Source organism: Eubalaena glacialis, chromosome 10 (assembly GCF_028564815.1).
Source record: "Eubalaena glacialis isolate mEubGla1 chromosome 10, mEubGla1.1.hap2.+ XY, whole genome shotgun sequence".
Classification (NCBI taxonomy): Eukaryota; Metazoa; Chordata; class Mammalia; order Artiodactyla; family Balaenidae; genus Eubalaena; species Eubalaena glacialis.
In genome coordinates this window covers 90,842,835-90,862,065 of record NC_083725.1, presented here as the reverse complement: position 1 = coordinate 90,862,065, position 19,231 = coordinate 90,842,835, and the positions used below count along the sequence as shown (strand labels likewise).

The window sequence follows — 19,231 nt, the reverse complement described above, 5'->3', positions numbered from 1 at the left end:
TAGTTATTGTCACTAATGGTATATTTTCTATAAAGGAAACTATATTCTTGTTTAATTTGGTTAACCTCAGACTTTTAAAAAAAAAATATGTGAGGTTGAGTACTTCTATTAAATGTTGCCTTTTGCTTGAATAAAATCCACAGGAATTAAATCAACAGCTAGAGAAAAAGAAAGAAGTGGAAAAACGTGAAAAGAGAAAGATAATTGCTGAAGAAAAGCACAAGGAATGGGTTCAGAAAAAGAATGAACAGGTAAGGAGAAAAAAGTGTGCACACATACCGACGTCTCCTTTGCAAAGTCTTCGTCCTGTTACTCCTCTTCATTACCTATGTTTTCTCATTTTCTCTTAGATTCTTTCTTTCTTCTCTGACCTGATTTTTTTTTTCTCCCCTCAGGGACATTTATCAGATCTTTTGCCCTTTGCTTTCTGCTTCTCTCCCTTTTCCCTCATGTGGCTTCCACTCGTATCTGACTGCAAGTAGTCATGAAGTTTGTCTCTCCAGACCTGACCTCCCAGAGCCTTGGATCTTCATCTGTTAGGTCGGTAGGCACCTCTTGACCTGCAAATCTAAAACAACCCATTTTTATCCATTCTCCTCTGATAGAACCATCATTCTGACTCCTTGATTTCTGATATTAGTACTATCATCTCAATCACCTAGGCATAATCAGAATTCTTTTGTTTCTAATCATCCTCACCTTTCCTTTACAGTCACCACTCTCCTGTTTGTGATCTCTTCCTGTCAGGTCTCATTACATTTTTCAACTTATTTATTGTTTATTTATTTCCCCATATTGAAATGTAAGCCCCATAAGGGCAGGGATTTCTGCCTTTTTGTTCAGTTACCCAGCAGCTAGATCAGTACCTGATGCTTAAAAATGCCCCAAAATATGATTTCATCCTCTGTGTCCTTGCCAGACTAATCTTGCCAAAAAGTCAAGTGTCATCCTCAGTTCAAAATATATCTTTCATGATTCCCCACTGTCCTCTGAATAACATTTGAACTGTTCTAGCCTGGCTGGTTAAATACCTTCTACTCTCTGCTCTCCGAGCCACATCTCCTTCCACCTGTGCTGCCCTTCATTCCATACTGTCGGCTTCTGACTGGCATCTTTGGGGAGCACACTCAGGATAAGCATGGCCCATCTTCTTGGAGTATTAGTGTTGCTGGAAAATTTTGAGAGGAAAAATGTTAGTTTTATGTTACAGCAAGCACGGATATTTAATAGAGTAGAACATAAATTTTATATTATTTTTAAAATACACAGTGGATTTCAAAGAAATCTTGGGCTTTGGACTATGCTCCCCAGCCCCTAGGAATATATGTTCATGAGAAGTTTTGAGAACACTTCTGTGTCTCACTTCCTTTTTTTTTTTTTTATATGGTATCTCCTCAGTATGGGATCTCATCACATTTTCCACCCTACCTTTCCTTTTATTATCCAACTCAAAGTATTTCCTACATGAAGCATTCGCTGATCACATGCTGGAAATTCTTTTCTTCTCTGAGTCTTTGTTTAATTTATATCACTTGATACAAAATACAGTGCAGTATATGATATATTTTGTTGCTAGTTGTATTATGCACATGTCTTTACTTCCCTTGTAAATTTTTTGTTTTTTTAATAAATTTATTTATTTTTGGCTGCGTTGGATCTTCGTTGCTGCGCTCAGGCTTTTTTCTAGTTGTGGCTCACAGGGGCTACTCTTTGTTGTGGTGCGCGGGCTTCTCATTGTGGTGGCTTCTCTTGTTGTGGAGCACGGGCTCTAGGTGTGCGGGCTTCAGTAGTTGTGGCTCGCGGACTCTAGAGCGCAGGCTCAGTAGTTGTGGCGCACGGGCTTAGTTGCTCCGCGGCATGTGGGATCGTCCCGGACCAGGGCTCGAACCCATGTCCCCTGCATTGGTAGGCGGATTCTCAACCACTGCACCACCAGGGAAGCCCCCCCCTTGTAATATTAAGACTCTTAAGGATAGGAGTTTTTTGTTATTTGTGTTTTTTTTAAGTTACTTTTTATATTACTTTTTATCCATTACAAGATCTAACTAACATAATGCTTTGTAATATAGTAAGCATTTGTTTTTGGAATAAATGAGTGAATGAATAAACGTTTCATTTTCCTTTCAATTTTAATACAGTCTTGTATTAGACCTCAAATTAGAAATTTTAAAAATATTTATCTTGTCACTTTGTTTTCTGTTGTGATTTTTTTTACACATTTAGAATGGTACTGCTTTTATTATTAATATCCAATTTTATGAATTCAGTCAAATGTTTAAGTTGTAACACAAAAGTTTTATTTCTAACTCTTGGGTCCTAACTATTATTGAATGTAATGCCTAGTGGTATTAATAATAGTACCTAGTAAATAATTCCAGTAAATTGAAGATGACATAGCTTTCTTCATCCAAGTATTATAAGAAGGAAATTGGCTAGGCATGTGTATGTTATAACCATAAGTATATTTGTTCTTTACTTCAGAAGTAAATTTTTTTTTTAAGTTTGCTACATCCCATAATACAAGAAAGAGTTCTTTGTGAATAAATGCCAAAATCAAAATAAGCCTGTGTGACTACAACCAAGATTTGAGTGATACTTTTTTGAAGTTTATAGCTAGAAAATAAAAGTTTTGCATGTATTGAATAGTATGCTCTCTCCTCTAAAAGCTTCTCTTATCTTCTGACTCCATTAAGCTCATTTTACCATGCTAATCAAACATAGTTGTTGTTTGTCTAAGAATGTAGAGATGATATATTCTCTGTTTTAATTAGTGGCAGTAGATCTAATCCAATTATTTGAGAAAAATTATTTCTTTCTTTTGGAGGGAAGTGGCTTGCCCTGACATAAATCACTAATTATCAAAAGCAAGATTCCATAAGGTTGAGAAGAGTTTAAAAATGAACCTTGAGAAATTTACTTATTCTGCAGAATTCCTGTGCATACGAAGGAATAATTGATCACTCTCTTTTTTTTTTTTTTTTTTTTTTTTGCCTTAAGAACTATCAGATTTCTTATTTCAGTCTTGGTTATACTTACCTCTATTTGTAAAGACTGCTCTTCTGGTTCTTCTCTTCCTGTCTGGCATCTAGCTTTTTTCTCCTCTGTTTACATTTCATGGTGTGTGGTCCTCTGCTGCTTCCAGCTTCATTCACATTTTAGACATATCTGTGGCATTATTTTCTCTAAGTCATTTTCACTGTGTTCTGTCAAAAAATCAGACAAAAAGAATTTATGTATCCATTAGCAAAGCTAATTTCTTATATTGTGCTATAAATTGTTAAATCCTTTTCAAATAAATGGCTTATCTCAGCTGGTACTCTGACGTTTGTGTTGCCATGCTAATTCATGTTTTAGATTTGTTTTTTTTACAGGGTGGTACCACATATTTTGCAAAAGGGCATTTGCCTTCATTGTTTGAGAATTAAAAATAAATTTATTTTTAAACAGTTTTTTTAAACCATGGAACTGCTTTTTTAATGTAAAACATTAATTCCAATCAGCAAAGTGTATGACTGATAACACTGTCATCAGTGCATCATTCATTCATGCATTCAACACGTTTATTATGTGCCAGATACTACTGAAGGAACCAAAATAGAAATTCAGAAACTTTGAGTAGTCAGTTGGTTTGTTAGTTTCCTTTAGTTTGAAGAAACAAAGGTTCTCTCAGGGCACCATCATCTTAAAAAAAAAAAAAAAAAGATTTATTGTTATTCTCTGTGTGGTACAGAACTGCAGTGCCAGAAAATCTGAAGCCACTTAGTGGCTGGCTACTCTCTCTCAGTACTTCTCTCTGAATGTCTGCTCTGGTCTCCTTTTGCTAACTAAAGGCATTTTATCCTCTCTTCTGTAGTTTAAATGCTGCAGAGGGCCTGTCTGATGTTTTAAAATCAACTTCATTGAGCAATAATTTACATACAATAAAACACACCTATTTTAAGTTTGATGAGGTTTGACAAGCTTATGTACCTGTGAAACCGGCATTACAGTCAAGGTAGAGAACATTCCCTTCACTCCAAATAGTTACCTTGTGCTCCCTTGCATTCAGTCCCTGCTTCCCACCAACTAACCCCAGCTCCAAGGAAGGATAAGTCTGCTTTCTGTTCCTGTAGATTATATTTGCCTTTTCTAGAATTTCCTATAGGTAGAATCATTCAATATATATTCCTTTGTGTCAGACTTCTTTTGTTTTTAAAAATTGCTGATATTTCATGTATTAAGATTGTTCCTTTTTATTGCTGAGTGATATTCTATTCTGTGGAATACCACAAATTGTCTATCCATTCACTAGTTGATGGATAATTGGGTTGTTTCCAGTTTGGGGATATTATGAATAAAATTCTGTGACCACTTATGTACAAGTCTTTTTGTGGATACTTGTTTTCATTGCTCTTGGGTAAATGCCTAGGGACTGAATTGCTGGGTTGTATGGTAAGTGTGTGTTTAACTTTAAAAAACAGTTCGGCAATTTCTTATAAAGTGCTTGTGACATTTCTACATTCCTGCCACTATTGTCTGAAAGTTCCAAGTGCACCACATCCTTGCCAGATTCTCAGTCTTTTTAACGTTGTCATTCTATTAAGTGTGTAGTAGTATATCATTGTTGTTTTAATTTCCATTTTCCTGAGATCTAATGATATTTGCCATCTTTTCATAAGCTTATTCTCTTTGTCTACTAGGGCTGTCGTGACAAAATATTGAATACCACAGATTGAGTGGCTTAAACAACAGAAATTTATTTTCTTACAGTTCTGTAGGCTGACAGTCCAAAATGAAGGTGTCTGCAAGGTTTGGTTTCTCTTGCAGCCTCTCTCTTTGGATTGCAGATGACTGCCTTATCTCCATACCCTCACATGGCCTTTTCTGTGTACATGCCCATCCCTGATGTCTCCTCTTCCTTTTGTAAGGACACCAGTCCTTTTGGATTAGGGCCCCACCTTTATGAACTTGATTACCTCTTTAAAAGTCCTATCTCAAAATACAGTTACAGGCTGGGGGATCAAGATGGTGGAGGAGTAGGACAGGGAGCTCACCTACTCCCACAAAAACATTCAGAACACATCTGCAAGTGGAACGATTCACATAGAACATCTACTGAACGCCAGCAGAAGACCTCAAACTTCTGAAAGGACAAGAAAACCTCCAAGTACTGGGTAGGACAAAAGGAAATAGAAAGGAATCGGGACGGGCCTGCACCGCAGGGAGGGAGCTGTGAAGGAGAAAAGGTTCCCGCACCCTGGGAGTCCCTTCACCAGTGGGGGATCAGCCTACATGGAGGGGGAGCTTCGGAGCCTAGGAGGAGAGCACAGCAACCGGTTAGCAGAAGGCAAAATGGAGAGTAACCTGCACAGAAGGTCGGCACCACCACCTTGCGTTCTCCAGCCTGAGATGCTCCTCTGTTGCTGCGGGTGGGGACTGGGTGCTCAGAGGTCAGACCCAGGGAAAGGACTGGGGTTGGTTGTGCAGAGACAGTCTGCAGAGGCTAACTTGTGGCAACTGAGGGTGTACTCAGAAGAAGCTGGCGCCTGCCAGAAAAGCAAGGTGCCACTGTTAGGGGCACATGAGGAGAGGGGCAGGACCACCATAAGAGCTTCTTTCCCTGTAAGTGCTCCCAGGCAACAGGACACTGCCTACAGAAGCTCTGGGGGTGGGCTCAAGTCACCACTGCAATCATGGGCTCCATAGGCAGGCACGGGCCACCACTACGAGATCCGCAAGAAGTTGCCAAGCGCTGCCCACACTGTCCTGGGAGTGCACAAGGGCTGCTGCACCTGCACACCCCATATCAAGGGGATAACAGCCAGCCCATGCTGAGGAAAGAGACAGCAAGCATCCAAACTAAAAGCAGCCCCTTGATTCTGGAAAAGATGGTGGAGTAGAAGGCCTTGAGCTCATCTCCTCTCATGAAAACACCATAATCACAACAAACTGCTGAACAGCCATCGACAAAGAAGACTGGAACCTACCAAAAAAGATAGTTTACATTCAAAGACAAAGAAGAAGCTGCAATGAGATGGTAGGAGAGGCGCTTTCATAACATAATCAAATCCCATACCCGCCAGGTGGGCGACCCAGAGACTGGAAAATAATTATATCGAAGAGGTTCTCCCACAAGAGTGAAAGTCCTGAGCCCCACTTCAGACTCCCCAGGCTGAGGGTCTGGCATCAGGAGGAGGCATTCCAGAGGACTTGGCTTTGAAGACCAGTGGGGCTTGAGTGCAGGCGCTCCACAGGACTGAGGGAAACAGAGACTCCACTCTTGGAGGGCACACACAAGGTTTCATGTACGCTGGGACCCAGCACAAAGCAGTAATTCCATAGGAGCTTGGGCTGGACCTACCTATGAGTCTTGGAGGGTCTCCTGGGGAGGTTGGGATTGGCTCTGGATCACTATGGGGGGGGGCAAGGACACTGGTGGCAGAGGCCCCAGAGAATATTGATTGGCTTGAGCTCTCCCAGAGGTTGCCATTTTGGCATCAAGACCTGGCGCTACCCAGCAGCCTACAGGCTCCAGTGCGGGAATGCCTTAGGCCAAACAACCAGCAGGATAGAAACACAGCCCCACCCATCAGCAGGCAGGCTGCCTAAAGCCGTACTGAGCTTACAGCCACCTCTAAACACACCCTTTGACATTGTCTGCCCACCAGAGGGAGAAGACCCAGCTCCACACACCAGTGGGTAGGGACCAGTCCCACCAGGAAGCCTGCACAAGCCCCAGGACCAACCTCACCTACCAGAGGGCAGACACCAGAAGCAAGAGGAGCTACGATCCTGCAGCCAGTGGAAAGAAGACCACAAACACAGAAAGTTAGACAAAATGAGATGGCAGAGAAATATGTTCCAGACGAAGGAACAAGATAAAAACCCACAAGAACAACTGAAACAAGTGGAGATAGGCAAACTACCTGAAAAAGAATTTAGAGTAATGATAGTAAAGATGATCCAAAATTTCTAAAAAGAATGGAGGCACAGATTGAGAGATACAAAACATGTTTAACAAAGAGAAGATCTAAAGAATAAACAAACAGATGAACAATACAATAACTGGAATGAAAAATACACTAGAAGGAATCAATAGCACAAGAATTTAGGCAGAAGAATGAATAAGTGAGCTGGAAGACAGAATGTTGGAAATCACTGCTGCAGAACAAAATAAAAAAAAAAGAATGAAAAGAAATGAGGACAGTCTTGGAGACCTCTGGGACAACATTAAATGCACCAACATTAGCACTATAGGGTCCCAGAAGGAGAAGAGAGAAAGAGCCTGAGAAAATATTTGAAGAGATTATAGCTGAAAACATCCTTAACATTAGAAAGGAAACACTCAAGTCCGGGAAGCACAGAGAGTCCCATACAAGATAAACCTAAGGAGGAACATGATGAGACACATACTAATCAAACTGACAAAAATTAAAGATAAAGAAAAACTATTAAAAACAACAGGGAAGAGAAACAAATAACATACAAGGGAATCCCCATAAGGTATCTGCTGATTTTTCAGCAGAAAATCTGCAGGCCAGAAGGGAGTGGATGATATATTTAAAGTGACGAAAGGGACAAACCTACTACCAAGAATACTCTACTCAGCAGACTCTCATTCAAATTTGACGGAGAAATCAAAAGCTTTACAGACAAACAAAACCTAAGAGAATTCAGCACCACCAAACCAGCTTTGAAACAAATGCTAAAAGAATTTCTCTAGGCAGAAAAGACCACAACTAGAATCAAGAAAATTATGAATGGGAAAGCTCACCAGTTAAGACAAACATAAAGCAAAGGTAGGAAATCATCCACACACAAATATGATATTAAAACCAGCAGTCGTGAGAAGAGAGTACAAATGCAGGATATTGATAATGCATTGGAAATTAAGAGACCAGCAAATTAAAACAGTCTTGTACATATATAGACTGCTATGTCAAAACCTTTTGGGAACCACAAACCAAAAACCTACAATAGATACACACATGAAAAAGAAAAAGCAACCCAATCACAACGCTAAAAGATAGACATCAAATCACAAGAGAAGAGGAAGGGAAGAAAAAAGACCTACAAAAACAAATCCTAAACAGTTAACAAAATGGCAGTAAGAACAGACATATCGATAATTACCTTAAATGTAAATGGATTAAATGCTCCAACCAAAAGACACAGACAGGCTGAATGTATACAAAAACAAGACCCATATATATGCTGTCTACAGGAGACCCACTTTAGCCCTAGGGACACACAGAGTGAATGTGAGGGGATGGAAAAAGGTATCCCATGCAAATGGAAATCAAAAGAAAGCTGGAGTAGCTATACTCATATGAGATAAAATAGACTTTAAAATAAAGAATGTTAGAACAGACAAGGAAGGACTCTACATAATGATCAATGGATCAATCCAAGAAGAAGATATAACAATTATAAATATATATGCACCCAACATAGAAGCACCTCAATACATAAGGCAACTGCTAACTGCTATGAAAAAGGAAATCGACAGTAACACAGTAATAGTGGGGGACTTTAACACCTCACTTACACCAATGGACAGATCATCCAAAATGAAAATAAATAAGGAAACAGAAGCTTTAAATGACACAATAGACCAGATAGATTTAATTGATATTTATAGGACATTCCATCCAAAAACAGCAGTTTACACTTTCTTCTCAAGTGCGCACGGAACATTCTCCAGGATAGATCACATCTTGGGTCACAAATCAAGCCTCAGTAAATTTAAGAAAATTGAAATCATATCAAGCATCTTTTCTGACCACAACGCTATGAGATTAGAAATGAATCACGGGGGGAAAACGTAAAAAACAGAAACACATGGAGACTAAACAATACGTTACTAAATAACCAAGAGATCACTGAAGAAATCAAAGAGGAAATCAAAAAATACCTAGAGACAAATGACAATGAAAACACGACGATCCAAAACCTATGGGATGCAGCAAAAGCAGGTCTAAGAGGGAAGTTTATAGCTATACAAGCCTACCTCAAGAAACAAGAAAAATCTCAAGTAAACAATCTAACCTTACACCTAAAGCAACTAGAGAAAGAAGAACAAAGAAAACGCAAAGTGAACAAAGCGAAAGAAATCATAAAGATCAGAGCAGAAATAAATGAAATAGAAAAAAGATAACAAGAGCAAAGATCAATAAAATTAAAAGCTGGTTCTTTGAGAAGATAAACAAAATTGATAAACCATTAGCCAGACTCATCAAGAAAAAGAGGGAGAGGACTCAAATCAATACAATTAGAAATGAAAAAGGAGAAGTTACAACAGACACCGCAGAAATACAAAGCATCCTAAGAGACTACTACAAGCAACTCTATGCCAATAAAATGGACAACCTGGAAGGAATGGACAAATTCTTAGAAAGGTATAACCTTCCAAGACTAATCAGGAAGAAATAGAAAATATGAACAGACCAATCACAAGCAATGAAATTGAAACTGTGATTAAAAATCTTCCAACAAGCAAAAGTCCAGGACCAGATGGCTTCACAGGTGAATTCTATCAAACATTTAGAGAAGAGCTAACGTCCATCCTTCTCAAACTCTTCCAAAAAATTGCAGAGGAAGGAACACTCCCAAACTCATTATATGAGGCCACCATCACCCTGATACCAAAACCAGACAAAGATACTACAAAAAAAGAAAGTTACAGACGAATATCACAGATGAATATAGATGCAGAAATCTTCAACAACATACTAGCAAACAGAATCCAACAACACATTAAAAGGATCATACACCATGATCAAGTGGGATTTATCCCAGGGATGCAAGGATTCTTTGGTGTACGAAAATCAATCAATGTGATACACCATATTAACAAATTGAAGAATAAAACCCATATGATCATCTCAATAGATGCAGAAAAAGCTTTTGACAAAATTCAACACTGATTTATGACAAAAACTTCAGAAAGTGGGCATAGAGGGAACCTACCTCAACATAATAAAGACCATATACGACAAACCCACAGCAAACATCATTCTCAATGGTGAAACACTGAAAGCATTTCCTCTAAGATCAGGAACAAGACAAGGATGCCCACTCTCACCACTGTTATTCAACATAATTTTGGAAGTCCTAACCACGGCAATCAGAGAAGAAAAAAATAAAAAGAATACAAATTGGAAGTGTAGAAGTAAAACTGTCACTGTTTGCAGATGCCATGATACTGTACATGGAGAATCCTAAAAATGCCACCAGAAAACTGCCAGAGCTAATCAATGAATTTGGTAAAGTTGCAGGATACAAAATTAATGCACAGAAATCTCTTGCATTCCTATACACTAATGCTGAAAAATCTGAAAGAGAAATTAAGGAAACACTCCCTTTTACCATTGCAACAAAAAGAATAAAATACCTAGGAATAAACCTACCTAGGGAGACCAAAAACCTGTATGCAGAAAACTATAAGACACTGATGAAAGAAATTAAAGATGATACCAACAGGTGGAGAGATATACCATGTTCTTGGATTGGAAGAATCCATATTGTGAAAATGACTATACTACCCAAAGCAATCTACTGATTCAATGCAATCCCTATCAAATTAGCGATGGCATTTTTTAAGGAACTAGAACAAAAAATCTTAAAATTTGTATGGAGGCACAAAAGACCCCGAATAGCCAATGCAGTCTTGAGGGGAAAAAAACGGAACTGGAGGAATCAGACTCCCTGACTTCAGACTATACTACAAAGCTACAGTAATCAAGACAATATGGTACTGGCACAAAAACAGAAACATAGATCAATGGAACAAGATAGAAAGCCCAGAGATAAACCCAAGCACCTATGGTCAACTAATCTATGACAAAGGAGGCAAGGATATACAATGGAGAAAAGACAGTCTCTTCAATAAGTGGTGCTGTGAAAACTGGACAGCTACATGACAAAGAATGAAATTAGAACACTCCCTAACACCAAACACAACAATAAACTCAAAATGGATTAGTGACGTAAATGTAAGACCGGACACTATAACACTTAGAGGAAAATGTAGGAAGAACACTCTGACATAAATCACAGCAAGATCTTTTTTGATCCACCTCCTAGAGTAATGGAAATAAAAACAAAAATAAACAAATGGGACGTAATGAAACTTCAAAGCTTTTGCACAGCAAAGGAAACCATAAACAAGACAACTGTCAGAATGGGAGAAAATATTTGCAAACGAATCAATGGACAAAGGATCAATCTCCAAAATATATAAACAGCTCATGCAGCTCAATATTAAAGAAACAAACAACCCAATCCAAAAATGGGCAGAAGATCTAAATAGACATTTCTCCAAAGAACACATACAGATGGCCAAGAAGCACATGAAAAGCTGCTCAACATCACTAATTATTAGAGAAATGCAAATCAAAACTACAATGAGGTATCACCTCACACCAGTTAGAATGGGCATCATCAGAAAATCTACAAACAACAAATGCTGGAGAGAGTGTGGAGAAAAGGGAACCCTCTTGCACTGTTGGTGGGAATGTAAATTGATACAGCCACTATGGAGAAGAGTATGGAGGTTCCTTAAAAAACTAAAAATAGAATTACCATATGATCCAGCAATCCTGCTACTGGGCATATACCCAGAGAAAACCATAATTCAGAAAGACACATGCACCCCAATGTTCTTTGCAGCACTATTTACAATAGCCAGGTCATGGAAGCAACCTAAATGAGCATTGACAGACGAATGGATAAAGAAGATGTGGTACATAAATATAATGGAATATTACTCAGCCATAAAAAGGAACGAAATTGGCTCATTGTTGAGACATGGATGGATCTAGAGACTGTCATACAGAGTGAAGTAAGTCAGAAAGAAAAACAAATATCGTATATTAACACATGTATGTGGAACCTAGAGAAATGGTACAGATGAACTGGTTTGCAGGGCAGAAGTTGAGACACAGATGTAGAGAACAAACGTATGGACACCAAGGGGGGAAAGCAGCAGGGGTGTGGGGATGGTGGTGTGATGAATTGGGCGATTGGGGTGGACATGTATACACTGATGTGTATAAAATTGATGACTAATAAGAACCTACTGTATAAAAAAGTAAATAAAATAAAATTGAAAAAAGAAAAAAATGTACGCAGAAGATCTAAATAGACATTTCTCCAAAGAAGACATACAGATGGCCAAAAAGCACATGGAAAGATGCTCAACATAACCAATTATCATTGAAATGCAAATCAAAACTACAATGAGGTATCACCTCACACCGGTCAGAATGGCCATCATCAAAAAGTCTACAAAGAATAAATGCTGGAGAGGGTGTGGAGAAAAGAGAACTCTCCTACACTGTTGGTGGGAATGTAAATTGGTAGAACCAGTATGGAGAACATTATAGAGGTTCCTTAAAAAACTAAAACTAGAACTACCATATGATCCAGCAATCCCACTCCTGGGCATATATCTGGAGGAAACCATAATTCAAAAAGATAGGTGTACCCCAATGTTCATTGCAGCACTATTTACAGTAGACAAGACATGGAAGCAACCTAGTGTCCATTGACAGGGGAATGGATAAAGAAGAGTTGGTACATACTTACAGTGGAATATTACTCAGCCATAAAAAAGAACAAAATGCCATTTGCAGCAACATGGATGGACCAAGAGATTATCATACTTAGGGAAGTAAGTCAGAGAAAGAGAAATATCATATGATGTCATTCATATGTGGTATCAAATTTTTAAAAAATGATACAAATGAACTTATTTACAAAGCAGAAACAGACTTACACATATTGAAAACAAAGTTATGGTTACCAAAGGTGAAACATGGGGGGTGGGGTGATAAATCAGGAGCCTCGTGATTAACATACGCACACTACTATATACAACAAGGACCTACTGTATAGCACAGGGAACTCTACTCAATATTCTGTGATAACCTATATGAGAAAAGAATCTGAAAAGTAATGAATATGTCTGTGTATAACTGAATCACTTTGCTGTACACCTGAAACTAAACACAACATTGTAAACCACTTATACTCCAATTTAAAAAAAAGAAAAAAAAGTTACATTGAGGATCAGGGCTTCAATATATGAATTTTGGTGAGACAGAATTCAATCCTTAGCACTATTGACCATTTCTACATCTCTTGTTTTTTGTTTGTTTGTTTGTTTAGTTTAGTGTTTAAATTTTTCCCATTTTGTGTGTCTTAACAGTAAGTTGTAAGAATTCTTTTTATATTCCTTTAAGTCCTGTAACATGTATTATAAATATTTCCTCCTTTTAATTTTTTTATGATATATTTAAAGAGCAGAAATTTTAAATTTTGGTTAAGTTCCATATTTCTGTTTTTTCTTTTACAGTTTGTGGGTTTTGTGTTCTATTAAAGAAACTTTTGCCTATGCCAAGGTTGTAAAAATATTCTCTATTGTTTTCTTCTAGAAGTTTTATAATTTCAGCTTTTACCTATTTGCATTTTGAGTTAATTTTAATGTTGGTTATGTGTTAAGGGTCAAGGTTCATTTTTTTGGAGTATGGATATACAGTTGTTCCAACACTGTGTTGAAAGATAATATTTTCCCTACTCAGTTACCCTCACATTTTTATTTCAAATCCATTGACCAAATATGTCTGGGTCTATTTCTGGACTGTATTCTGTTCAATTGATCTACATCCTATGCCAGTACTACACTATCTGCTTACTATAGCTTTATATAGTAATTCTTGAATTTAAAATTCTTCTAATCAAATAGTGTAAGTCTTCCATCTTTTTTCTTCTATTTCAGAATTGTTTTAGCTGCTCTGCACCCTTTCCATTTAGAATTAGCTTATCAATTTCCCTAATCATGCTTGCTTGAATAGTGCCTGATACTACTGGGATTGCATTAAATACATAGATCATTCTGGAGAAAATTGCTATCTTAATAATATCAAATTATAAATCTATAAACATGATTTTTTTTTCTATTTATTTAGGCCATATTTATCTCAGTTATTTTCTTCTTTTTTTTGTTTTCAGTGTACAGGGGTATTATACATCTTTTTTAAATGTATCCCTAAGTATTTCATGTTTCTGATGAGAGCAGTTATCTTGACTTATTCCTAATATTATCTTATAATTTTCATATTTGGTTTGGACTTTAGAGAAATAGTGGGCTCCTAAAATGAGCTTGGAAGCGTTCTCTTTTTCTCTGTTTTTTAAAACAATTCGTGTAGTAATTGCTTCCTTAGACGTGTGATAGACTCTACAAGTGAAGCAATTGGAGGCGAGAGTTTTCTTTGTGGGAAAGTTTTAAATTCTGAATTGTTTTTACAAGTAGAGGCTCATTCAGTTACTCTATTTCTTCTTGAATCAGTTTTGGAAAGTGGTATATTTTTAAGGAATTTTGACATTTTATTTAAATTGAATTTATTGGCAAAAAATTGTTTTCAGCATTCTCTCATATGTATATAAGAGATACGTAGTGATCTGTCATTTACCATCTGTGTGACCTTGGGCAGATTACTTAACTTCTTTGTGGAATTTAACCCAATAGTTAAATTCCAGCATTATTTCAATGGATATTGAGTTCTCAGCAAGAAAGGATTTCCTTTTGCAGCTATTGGCAGACCAACAATAAGGAAATATAGCAACTTGGGGAATGACAGGGGCTTTAATTTTTTAATTTTTTTATTTTTTTGGCCTCGCCTCGAAGCTTGTGGGATCTTAGTTCCCTGACGAGGGATTGAACCTGTGCCCTCGGCAGTTAAAGCACAGAGTCCTAACCATTGGACCACCAGGGAATTCCCGTGCTTTGATTTTTAAGACCCGCCTTTCCTGCACAGCACTGGACATATGTTGTATGTAACTGATGTTCGTTACTTGGGTCTTATTTGAATTGCTTGTATTAAAGTATTCTACAAGATGCTTTTAAGGGAAGAATTTCTTGGCTCATATTTCTTTGCTTGATGAAGGGTGATGTATATGGCATTTGTATTGCATATACTTCATGTTTGCAGATTATTTTCTAAACCTTTGATAAAGAGAGCTAACCATGTCATTGGTTATTTAGAATTTAGCTGTGTTGGTAGATTATCTTTTGAGTGAGAAAAGGAAGAAACATTGACTTATAGTCTGTGTCAAGTTTTTTCTTCAAGGGGCTAGATAAAATTTTAGGTTTTGTGGACCATACAATCTCTGTTGCAACTATTTAACTTTGCTGTTGTGGTGCAAAAGCAGCATAGACAGTAAATATGCAAATAAATGTGTGGCCACATTTCAGTAAAACTTTATTTACAAATACAGGTGGTTGATGGACCATATTTGGCCTGCAGGCCATAGTTTGCCAATCTTTGGTCTGTGTAAGGCTTATAAGAATTACATAGCCAGAGATTTGTCTGTATATGCCCTTATAGCAGTACTTAATGGGCCAAAATTTGTGCTCTGTAACTCTTTGATGGTGAAAATTTATCCAAGTATTTGTATTGGCAAATTGTCTGGGGAATGTGTACATATGTGGCTCCTATTTTAGAGTGGGGGTAAACATCCATCAAAAAACATTAAGATTTAGGACAGTCTAATAGGTCATAATTTCTGTCCACTAATTTACTCAGCAAATCTTTATAGAACACCTACTATTTACTTAACACTGTCCCAGGCTCTGAGTGTACTTTGTCAAGCAAGACCTTTGTTATGGCCATCATGAAACGTATACTCAAGCTGGTAGACTAAAACTGATCAGGTAAGTGCAGGTGTGTTACATATTTTCATAAGCCACACTGTGTCAACCACTATTTTACCACCTATCTTAAGAGATAACTGAAGTTTAGAAAATTACTGCATATAACACTTCTTACTTGTATGAGGATGATTACAGATATTCCAATTAAAATTCCTTCATTTTTATTTAAGAAAAGAAAAGAAAGGGAACAAAAAATTAATAAAGAAAGGGAGGAAAAAGCAGCAAAGGAACTGGAGAAAGAACATTTACAAGAAAAAGCAAAAGAAAAATATGAAGAATGGTTAAAGAAAAAAAATGCTGAAGAATGTGAGAAGAAGAAGAAAGAAAAGGTATTTTCACTAAAGTGATCAGTTAGAATACATGACTTTCGTGTTTACATGTGCCAACTATATTGTATAAAGAGTTTCTAATAGAAAATTGGCACTATCTTATCATAATATAAATACATGTAGCTACCCCTACTTGTTATACTGTGATTAAGCTTCAGAAATGAATATGCATTTGTGGTTTTCTTAGGTTGAGAAGTATTAATAAGCCTATTGATATTTCTGCAGTCAGGTTCAAACTTTTTATTGTTGTTTATGCTTTTAAATATTATTCAATGCACTTTTATGGAAAGTTTTATTACATTATTATAAATTGCTATTCTATTTTAAAACAGCAAATTGCTTTTTTCTTCTTGGGTTTAATGTCTTATTGTTTAGAGGCAGCCACCTTCATATCACATCCTTGATCATGTTAAATTTTGCTCTCTATAGAATTATGATTCAGTATTTCTGATCAGAAAGCCATTGGGATGGGGAGCTACTGGGGAAAAGAGTCAGTAGAATTTGAATAGAATTTTTAGTTACAGAATATCCCTGGAGATTCTTTGGTCTTGTCATTTTAAGGAAAAAGAAAAACAACGGCAGGCTGAATTACAGGAAAAAAAGGAAATAGCAGAAAAAAAGTTTAAGGAATGGTTGGAAAATGCAAAAAATAAACCTCGTCCAGCTGCAAAGAGCTATGGTTATGCCAATGGAAAACTCACAGGTTGGTTTTTATGTTATGTGGGTTACATAAATATGGCTTGCAGGAGCGAATATTATATATTATGTTTCCTTTTGACAGAAATAGAAATGTGTAAAAATCATTTTTCTTTCAAATTACTATTTTCTGGAAGATTATAACATACTGTGTTCCTGTGGAGATACTACAAATTTGTTGTCATTCTCTAAAACCAGATACATTTTAAAGGCAATAGTGACAAAACTGCAAAGTAATGATTTCTAACGTTAAGAAACAAGTAAAATTTTCTTACATTCCTTGGATTTTAAAGCCTTAATCAGGATATATTGAAGGGGTCATTTTCTTCCCGTTTTCTAACCCTCTCTGAGGCAGAGCTTCCAGTGTCTTTGGCACATTCTTTTTGCAGGGTGGAATACTAGACAGCACATGAACCAGACACAGACCTGGTTGGCCTTTAGGCTTGGTCTGATTATAAATGGCAATGCATGTTTTTCTTTGTACTTCATGTTGGAAGCTCATGCCTTGCTGACAGCTGCCTTCACTTGTTTAAGTGATTTATTATTAAAAATACTCCCATTCTGTTTTGTTCACACAATAGGACATATTCCAGACTTTGTTTTGACCATCGTGGTGAAGTGTGTGTTGACATATCTATGCAGTCAAAGTGGGTTGCCAATGTCTGAATGACACATTCCTGCTGTCAGGATTTAGGCCTCTCCTGCATGTCACAGAGGTCATCCATTACAGCTACCGAGCAGGGTCTGCTCTGTTTTTTTGTTCTCTTGTTTGAAATAAGAGTAATAAGCAGTGGTTTTAACCAAATGATTGGATAGTAAAGTTAAAACTTAGGTGGAATATACATATTGACTAGAATTAATTGGTGAAATAATGGATTATTTTACTAACTTTTTTGCATTTAAATAAGTTTTATTCTAATAAACATCTTTGCAAATGCTCTACTGCTCTTAATTATCAAAATTACAGTGATATTGTGAAATCTGATTAAGTGACAGTGATTTAGAATTTCAGTGGTTCTAAACAAGAATCTTGATTCACTTTAGCTACATATGCAACGTACATTTTTTTCTGCAAACTTTAGTGTCCGACTAGGGGAAACATGTACACAATAGCGGTTTCCCAGACTGAGTTAAAATGAAGATTTTGTTCAATTTAAGGGTTCTAAAATTAATTCTTAGGAGAACTTTTATGAGTTTTTATTTATATAGATTTGAACATTAATGTTCTTTGAATGCTTAGAATTATTTATATTTTAATTTTTACTTCAGTACTTACTGTGTTGGAAAATATTTGAGAGTTCAAGTTTTAAATGAGTCAAATTGGTTTATCAATGATATTTTTGCCCTTTTAACATTTTTCTATGAATTTTAAAATATGTAGTTTCTTTGATCTCAAAAAGTTTTCTTCTTGTTTTGTTCTGAATTTTTAATAATTTTAGGTTTTTACAGTGGAAATTCTTATCCAGAACCAGCCTTTTATAACCCAATTCCATGGAAACCAGTTCCTGTGCCTCCTCCCAAAGAAGTGAAGGATCTATCAGGAAAGAAGACTAAAAGGCCTGTGATAAGCCAGCCAAACAGGTCATCCTCTCTGGTAATGCATAAAGCCAGAAGCAATCTTTGCCTTGGAACTCTGTGCAGAATACAAAGATAGTAGACGTGGGAAATTACATGCTTTTACCTGGAGCTATTTAATTTTAAAATCAGAAATTGTTTTTTTACTGCTCAATTAGTAGCTCAACATTTGATGTATTATTGATAAGTTCAAATTTTTGCATTTGTATACAGAGTCCTTAGAGTTAATTGAGGAAGATATTTTATACATTTTCATTTTTATAGATGCTTCAACGTTGATCTTGGCATATTGTTTTGCAGGATAAGTGACTGAATCTAACAATTGTGTTTGTATTTAGCTTGTATTAAAACTACCCTCTAATATTAATAAAAGCAACAATTTTTCATGTGTTCTTTCATACTATATGTTGTGTATTTATGTTTATGAACATAGTAAGATTAAGTCGTTCAAACAAGCATTTCTAAACTGCATGCTCAAGATAATTCTTAGAAGAATCTAAATGGGTTAGAATCCCAGAGTAATCAAGAACAGTCTTTGTTGATGGCTTTTGGTATATCTTTCCCTGTGTAAATATTTGTAAATCGCTAACTGAAGTCATGTTTGGTAACAGAGAAATGAAGTTTGGGTTTTGAAAGGAAAATTTAAAAACACTGTTTTGGACTACAATCTTAGATTGGTATGTAGTAATCTTGAGACACTAATATTTTGCTATACTTTGCTATACTTTGTACAAATAGTTATACATTATAATTAGTTACGTTGTTAATTTTGAAATTAGAAATATCAATGCATTATTTTTTAATGTTAAATGTTGAGTGACATTTTACTGAAGTTGAAATCAAAAATCTTAATAAATACATGTTAAGGATAGTGTATCAACGGATTACTAAAGTAGCACTGAACGCTTTTTATTAAGTTTTAAAAGTCTGTATCTTT

General features: G+C 36.4%; 1 protein-coding gene across 1 annotated transcript in view; it reads left to right on the top strand.

The window, feature by feature from the left end:
- CCDC34 (coiled-coil domain containing 34) overlaps positions 1-18,973 on the top strand; it is a 37,621-nt gene extending 18,648 nt beyond the window's left edge. The window contains exons 3-6 of the mRNA XM_061203177.1: positions 144-251; positions 15,865-16,023; positions 16,585-16,726; positions 18,159-18,973. Of these exons, the coding sequence (XP_061059160.1) occupies positions 144-251; positions 15,865-16,023; positions 16,585-16,726; positions 18,159-18,373 (624 nt within the window). The 3' untranslated portion in view covers positions 18,374-18,973. The remainder of the gene's footprint in view (positions 1-143; positions 252-15,864; positions 16,024-16,584; positions 16,727-18,158) is intronic.
- The last annotated feature ends 258 nt before the right edge of the window (positions 18,974-19,231 follow it).